The sequence below is a fragment of the Canis lupus genome, chromosome 21 (assembly GCF_011100685.1).
Source record: "Canis lupus familiaris isolate Mischka breed German Shepherd chromosome 21, alternate assembly UU_Cfam_GSD_1.0, whole genome shotgun sequence".
Lineage (NCBI taxonomy): Eukaryota > Metazoa > Chordata > Mammalia > Carnivora > Canidae > Canis > Canis lupus.
The window spans coordinates 490480-499057 of NC_049242.1; the positions used below are offsets into that span (position 1 = coordinate 490480).

The 8578-nt window shown below is 34.3% G+C and overlaps 1 protein-coding gene across 1 annotated transcript; it reads right to left on the minus strand.

The window, feature by feature from the left end:
- Positions 1 to 437: 437 nt before the first annotated feature.
- Positions 438 to 1410, minus strand: LOC100688295 (HIG1 domain family member 1A, mitochondrial-like). Its single transcript, XM_038568133.1, has one exon. The coding sequence runs from the start codon at positions 1334 to 1336 to the stop codon at positions 1055 to 1057; it is 282 nt and encodes a 93-aa protein (XP_038424061.1). The 5' UTR covers positions 1337 to 1410; the 3' UTR covers positions 438 to 1054.
- Between the last annotated feature and the right edge of the window lie 7168 nt (positions 1411 to 8578).

Below are 8578 nucleotides of genomic sequence, written 5' to 3' on the forward strand. Positions count from 1 at the left end.
GATTACTCTTAATGATATATTATCTGGTTTTCTTAAATATTAGCAGGGTAAATCTTTATCCCTAATCTTTATTTGTGTGTGTGTGTGTGTGTGTGTGTGTGTGTGTGTGTTCACTTACTTTACTAACACTACATTTACCATGTTATCACCATGGAATGTAAATTCAGGTTAGACAAGAAAATTTCACATATACTAAAGCATTCTGAAGTATGCCAAAGTTTTTGTATAGATGTCTGACCAAACCGACTTGCTGATAAATCATCAATCACTTCAAATATAGGTAATTTGTTAACATTTATGATTCTTACAGAGAAAATAAACAAACTTCAAACATTTAAAAAGTATTTTTCATTTACTTTTGCATTAGTACTTAAAATACACATTTCTATTTCAAGATGACATTTAAAAATCCTAATACAACATCAGCATAAATATAACTCTGCAATTACAAAAAAAGCTAAACTGGGATCCACAGTTAAGTTATTCTCATGTTTACAAGTACGGTTCTGAAATAAATACTACTAAGCAGCTGTTATCGGCTTTTTGGGTTTGGTTTAAATACACATATTTTCAGTTGTGGGGAAGCTTATATTCTTTGCACTGTTCTGAAAGGATTAAGAGCCCTAAAAACTGAAGTACTCAGTCTGCAAAACAGGCAGAAAAAAGTTAAATTAAATAGGATTCCTATATAACATCAAAAGCATGTGATATTCTGCAGCAATTGGGAGTACTTCAGAATTGGCAAACTGTCCTCTTTACAACTAATTTTAACAGAAGAGTTTAAGAAGGAGCATATTTTATCACTACATTTAAAGTGACAAGTTTCTTTTGTGCTAAATTGACTCCCGTGAATGACCTAGCTAGTTAATTGGTCACCAGTAATTTGGTTACCAGGCAAATCAAGCCTGCAAGAAAGGAAGCCAATATCTAAATTACCATATTATTGTCTGACCCATTCAAATGATTTATTTTCAACATAAACATAAAAACTCACTATGAGATGCCTAACTAAAAAGCAAGCACCACCAACAAAACCAAGACAGCTTCTCTTCTTTTAAGGTTTAGGCTTTGCCCAGAATTCCTTATACATGGAATAGCCCATACCAAGAGTCATTGCTCTCACAACAAAGCCTTGGGCTGCCACACGCATGTGGATCAGGTGAACAGACATTTTAGTATTTCCCCCGCTCTTTAATTTATATAATCCATATGCAACGATTGCTGCAAACCCCGCCATTCCAATGGGAACAAATGGTGCCTCTTTAGCTTTTCGGATAAGTTTAGATCCCTGATCTTCATCATATGAAGAAAGAGAAACATCTGTGCCAGTTGACATTGTGACTGAAGAATCCTCCGAAGACAACGCTCTGCCCAAACTCCAACCGGCTTCTGGCTCTCACCCACGCCCGCGGTGCAGCCGGCTTCTTCTTGTCCCGCCCCTTTATCCCTAATCTTGAGTTTAATTTATAAAATATACGTATATTTTTAAAAGATTTTATTTATTTATTCATGAGAGACAGAGAGAGAGAGAGAGAGAGAGAGAGAGGCAGAGACACAGGCAGAGGGAGAAGCAGGCTCCATGCAGGGAGCCTGATGTGGGACTCGATCCCGGGTCTCCAGGATCAGGCCCTGGACTGAAGGCAGCGCTAAACCGCTGAGCCACCTGGGCTGCCCTAAAATATACATATTGAGAATGTGATAATTTCAAGTTATACTTGACTGTAGCTATGTAATGATTCATTTATTAAAATGGATAAATGTTCTTCTGTAGGACATTTAAATGAAATACAAAAAATTAACCCCACCAGAAAACTTCCTAATTTTCCTCTTAAAAGCCAGAATTCTATTTAAGAATATATTCACAATAAAGTGCTCATATCTCAAATTAGTTAAATAAGCATATGGTAAATAATACCACTAAAATGTCATTTAAAAGGTAGTTAAACTATCTGGAAAGTAATCAGATTTATGCTTTGGAAAAAAGATACCTTAGTATTTATGTTAGGTTATAATGAAGTACAAGAATATATCAAACACTGTAATTTGGGAACCATGTCAGAGTAAATCCAGGATTTTTTGTCATCTGGCATTTATGTGTACATTAATCTTGCGTATTGCTTTCCTATTATTTTGAAGCATAATTACAAAAATTACACAATTGGATTTGATGTCTAATGAATCAGAGCAGTTGATCTTCTTGAATCTATATTTTGTGTTTCAGTGAGATAAGTGAGTTCATCTAATTACATTCACACTGACCTCATTTGTTAAAAAAAAAAATCTTGGAAGCATATGACACTGCATTGAATAATTTCATTATTGTTACCAAATCTTGGCTTTTCCGGACAGATGTGTACAGTAGAAGTGCTATGATACATAATGCATGCAACTGCTTACCTTAGCATCAGCTTTCACATGAAAAACTATTATACAAATTCCACTGTTATCAGAATGACTCTCTGTGACAATTCAAACACCTAGGGAATAATTTTGCTACAGATTTTGATATGGTAAGGAGCATTTCCTTCAAAATATGCCATCTTTTAAATCTTTTAATCTTAGAAAATTTGCCAACCTCTATATAAACGATTCTCTAATCTACATGGCCACCATTAATCTCCTCCCAGAGTTCAAGATCTGTTGCTTGGATATTGCCACTGTGATGCTCACTGCCAAATCAAAATTCATTTATTAGAAACATTAATACTTTATGCAATGCTCAATTCCCCCCACCTTTTCTTTATGGACAGTCAATGGCATTCTCTTAATCCCTGAGGTTCAAAAGTAATTGTTGCTTTCCTGTATTTTTAAAAATCCACTTAGTCCACAAGTATAGTTACAGCTTTCTCTCCAATATACCACTTCTCCATTTTCATTGCCATTTCCTTAAATAAGGCCTTCACTAATTTATATGTAAACTTAAGTTCCATGGGAAAAATGCAAACCTGTTTAAAAATTATATCCTTATACTGTTCAAGTTCCCATCCACAGCCTAAAAATCTTAATCAACCTTTAAATTCAAGTATATGATGAATAATCCTTCAAAATCATAGTTAGCTCAAATAAAAAGATATAGTAAAAATAGTCAAACAAATGAATGCAAAATTAACTAATTTTTTCAGACAGTATAAGTTATTTTCCCAATTTGCTATGTTAAAATGTCAAACAGGGCAAAAAACTGAGGAGAAATGAATAATATGGAAGTTAGATAATAAGATACACATGTTTTCAATTCTTTCTGGAAGAAGATATAGTAAAAATGAAAGAAAGTAGAAAGGAAATTAGGGATAATTAACTTTGTGAAGTGTTTATATACACTATTTGTAATATTATATGTGTGTGATATGTAATATAGAGTATTGCAAAGGCCTTATAATTGGCTCTTCTACCTGCTGGTACATGTCTTCTACAATCTATCTTGTATCATGAATGCATGATGAATCTTCCAAAAACAATGCCTGCACACATTATTCTCATGCTCAGCATCCTTCACTGGCTCCTCATTGTCAGCAATGAAAATCCTCCTGTGAATAAAATACACAAACTTTGATTTGGAATTTAAGGTTCTCATAAATCTACCCTTAAGCCACTTTGCTCATTAAGTTGGCCCTAATTTGAATTAATATTCTGGCTCCACTAACTCTTTCCATAACCATTTTTCCAATCACAATGCTTAATACTTTTGTGTTATTTGCTCCTCCATCTCCATTGGTTAGGTATATACCAGTCACCATGTCACATGAATCTATTTTCTTGTCTCTATTTCCATTGGAACAGCATGCATTATTTCCTGTCTTAAGCAGCTTCTCCCTGACTCCTGTCTCTTAACTTTCACTTTCCTATACTCAATTGTAAGACTGATTCTCCTCCATTCTTGGCTAGACTTTTGTTTGGGTCTGTGAACATCTCTATTTTCTCTAATTATCTACCTTAATCTCTTGGACTCTGTGATAGCTTGGCCTTGCTGAACTAGGAGTCTCTTATCTCTGTATTCATCCTCATTGCCTTGTTGGTTCTTTTCAGGTATAACCTTTTGCTTTTGAAAGCCTATTTTACTGGCTTGCTTCTCTTCAGGTAAGAAAACCTGGTACACATTTGGTCCACTTAACCCAGCACACAACACAGTCTCTCCAGAACTATTCTCCTGATTCTATGTCTTCTAGTCTCCTTTATGCTATTCCTTCTAAAGAACCAGCATAAATATATGAAGCTGATTGACACTCTAAGATGTTTAAATCATCTACAAGTACACTAGCTCATTGATATCAATGAAAGCCTTATAAAAACTAAATATGATCATTACTAAATTTATTTGGACCAGACAACCCTTGGCTAAATGCAAATACAAATATCATAAGCTTTACCAACAAACTACATTTGAAAATCTCACTCAAACTCATCCATTCTTCCTTTTCAATCTAAGTACGTTGAATTTTTTCTGAATCAAGTAGATTTTACTTCATCCTAACTAATTACAAAAGAATTAGAAAAGGGGCTTCTGGGTTGCTCAGTGGTTGAGTATCTGCCTTTAGCTCAGGTCATGATCCTAGGGCCCAGGGATCAAGTCCCGCATCAGGCTCCCTGCACGGAGCCTGCTTCTCCCTCCCTCTGCCTATGTCTCTGCCTCTCTGTGTGTCTCTCATGAATAAATAAATAAAATCTTTTAAGAGGAAAAAGGAAGGGGATCCCTGGATGGCTCAGCGGTTTAGCGCCCGCCTTTGGCCCAGGGTGCAATCCTGGAGTCCCGGGATCAAGTCCCACGTCGGGCTCCCAACATGGAGCCTGCTTCTCCCTCCTCTTGTATCTCTGCCTCTCTGTCTCTCTCTCTCCCTATGTCTATCATAAATAAATAAATAAATCTTAAAAAAATGAAAGGAAAAAGGATTCTTAATTCAAAGAAAATATTGAGACAGCTTTGTTAGTTTATAGAGGCAGATACCTGGAACTGATGAGTGTTTCTGACAAGTAAAGCAAGTCAGCTAAACACCTGCATTAAAATCTAGGCATTATAATGTGTAGATTTCCAATAAATATACCTCCTCAAAAAGGTTGAAGTAGTGGCTGTGGTAATAGTAGTGGTACTAATGATAGAATATTGACTTTCAAGAATAGTAATACTGCATACTTACCATATATACACAACTAGGAGTATATGGTATGTTGTGGAGTATATGGATTCCTGATCCCTTGCTTTTTCTTGGTTAAGGTAATCATCAGTGACTTTAGTAACCATGGTTACCTACTTGAGAACATGTGTAGGTTCTATTTCATCTTTTTCTCCCATGTTTATATTCCCCTTTTACTGCTAATTTCTCTCTAGCACAATATAGATCACTCATACTTTTTACTTGTTATATACTGATGTTTTTATATAAGCTTATTTTCCCCAGGAATAAAATGGACAAAAAGTATTAAAAGATTTAGCATATTTTCTAGATTAATAAATTAAAAGCATAAAAATATTGCACTAAAATTATAATTCAGCAAGAACTGCACAGGAACTGAAATACTGAAGGATTTTAGTAAATATTTTTTGGAAATTGCACTTAGGAATTAAAACAATATAGTAAGTCGATCATATCAGACCTTAGACAAACTACTTCTGGAAAAGCAGCAAATATATTGATTGCATAGGTTCTTGGCCAATCAGCTAATAATTTAAAGTCTATATCGAAAGACCTTATCCACATAGAAGAGCTTTAAACTTATCTGTACTGGATGGATGACATCTAAGGTTATCCAAAAACTCTTTGATAACTCAAAGCCAGGAATTTTGAGGGTTAGTTTTTATCTCTCAATCTACCTTAAAGAAACTTTCAGCAATGAAACTACATAATCTTGAATACATGTATCCAACAGAACTCCTAAGATGGTAAGAGAGGCTGTTAAGGATGTGTTAGAACTCTTACATTGCTGTACTATTGCTTTAGGGGCATTGTAAATATCAATCCCATCTAAAGAATTTCTGTGATGATACTGAGATAAGTTTAAAAAGCATTTAAGATGTTTCTTAGATTGACTCCAAGCTTGAAGGCAAAACAGTCCATTAACCATTATTACAATAACTACTAAACAAACATCCCTTACAATTCATTCACATAATGGTATCATTTGCAAAGACTTAAAAGTATCAGTTACTCTTTTTTTTTTTCCAAATCAGATTTCCACTTTATTAAACATAAGTATTGGTTTGTTTTTATGGTTTTTTATTTATTTATTTTTCTTTTTAAAAAAATTTATTTATTTAAATTCAATTTGTCAACATTAGTATAACACCCAGTGCTCAGTTACTCTTATCACATCTACCAAGGAGGTGAACTGTTATCCATTCCTCGTTGAATTAGCACAAAATGCATGTAGGTGAGAAGCTAATGATACATCTTTGGAATTTTTAATTTTATCTCTTATTGGTCCATTATGTCTTAGACTTTGAGGAGTAACTGAGTTATAACCATATCTATATTCTATGAGATCAGTGTGCATGACTTATTTGCTCACTTCTGTACCTTTGGTGTATAACATAGCGTTTGACATATGAAAGGAACTTAATGAATAATTGTTGGAGGAGTAAATGAACGAAGGCTCAGGCGACCAGCCACTAAGTCTCTAAAAATAGACTTGGTGAACCATGTGATTTATACTTCAGGCAATAAATGTGCTAGATTTGAAAAATTATAACTAAGAATCAAAAGGGACACTTTTCCAATAAAACTGCCTTCTCTCCCATTAACTCTTATTTATCTTTCAAGACTTCTCCAGTGTGTCTTCCTCTCCAGGAATTTTTCTCTGATTCCTTCTTCAGGCTAAGCTAAGAATTTATCTGCTATAAAAATATAAATTATGATGTATATGAGAAAGTAAAATAAGTTTGGTATTATTTGAAAATAAGAGTGAGAGAGTGACAGGAACTGAAGCTCAAGTTAGGAGCCTGGCCACAGAGGGCTTTGTCTTGATGCTAATGGATTTAAAGATCATCCTGTAGGTGAGGTAATTCAAGATAAATAATCTGGGGAAAAGATAAAGATGGTAGAACAGAGACAAGTGGGCTGCAGAGATTATTTTAAGAGTCTAGATAAAGATGATAAAGGCCTGAATAGAGCAGGATTAAGAAGAGAAAACAAAATTCAGTAAGTAGCTAGAGGGTAAAATCTAAAGGGCTTGATAATGGTTTAGATTTAGGGAGAAGGGTCATTCTAATTCATTAAGTCAAGTATTTATTGACTATCTCCTATTTTTCAGCTACTGAACTAGATAGGAGAAATAGATGATAGACAAGCATTATCCCTGTTCTCAAGGGGCTTATAGTCTAGTGGGAGAGATTCTAGTGTGAAGCAGAACATGAGAATAAATATAACTTTTAAATCCATGGCTTGGATTACTGAATGGATGATAGTGCTATTAACTGTGAAAGAAAATACAGGAGAAGGAAGTAGAAAAACAGATATCAAATATTAAGAAATCGATTATAAGGCAATGCATAAGTAATATAAACTACAGTGATAGAATCTTATTTCTTTGAAATTAGTGCTTGAAACTAAATGATCTCCTAAAACTAATTTTCTATCATTCTACATTCTTTATTTATAAGAAAACTCAAAATCCAAAGCTTCAAAATAACAGAAAAAAATAATTTTTCTTCTTTAATATGGCCCCTTTAATTTCTAATAAAATAATTACTAAGAAAATTATTTCAAACATTGAGCTCCCTCTAGTGAACTAAAATTGTGATTTGCCTTGCCAATTTTAGAGCCTCACAATTATTTTCAGAAATTCAACCTGTCTTAGCTATTGCTAAATATTGAGGGAGCACAGTACAAGGAGATGATTAAAATGGAATGCACTGACCAGGACTGAGATTATGGAAAATGGAAACAAGTTAAAAAATTTAAGGAAACCGAGAGCTCATGGGCAATAACAATAATGAAATAGAATGGTCTACAGGATTCCTCTTGGGAGACAGCTCTAAGTGTAGACTGAAAAATTCAGATTTGATTTAAATATGAAAGAAGGCATTTCTATAATAATACAGAAAATTATCTAAGCATAATGTTGGAAAAAATTATGGCAGTTGTACACATCATAGAGTAGAATTTTGAGGAGTGAAGGCAGGGACATCGATGCTATGATAGGCAATTAGATGACAGGATCATGAAGTGACTAGATAGTGCAGCAGAGGCAGGTTCAGTGACTCATCTCACACAGGAAATATCATCTAGAAAAAATGGATAAGAAGGGAGTAACTTGTTCCAGAAATGTACTTATATTTTACAGGGCTCCAGTTACATTATTTGGAAAATGTCACACTTGAGAGATGCCCCTCCACAAAGAAGGCATAGCAAAATTGTGGGATGTAAAATGAACATGTAAAGCTTCACACACAGATCTCATCCAGAGAAGCAACACACATGTAAAAGGAAGAACAAATAATAAATCTTATATCTGAAAGTACTATGAGAGTATTGAAGACTTAGTAAGTGAGATTTAGTAAGAGTCATCTGGAATGACATCACATTCACTGCAGAAGTGTTGAGGAATTGGAAAACCATGATTATACTATCAACACAGAGTAATCACTTGC

Excerpts from the sequence above, each read along its gene's own strand:
- LOC100688295 (XM_038568133.1), bottom strand. The coding sequence starts at position 1,336 with ATGTCAACTGGCACAGATGTTTCTCTTTCTTCATATGATGAAGATCAG.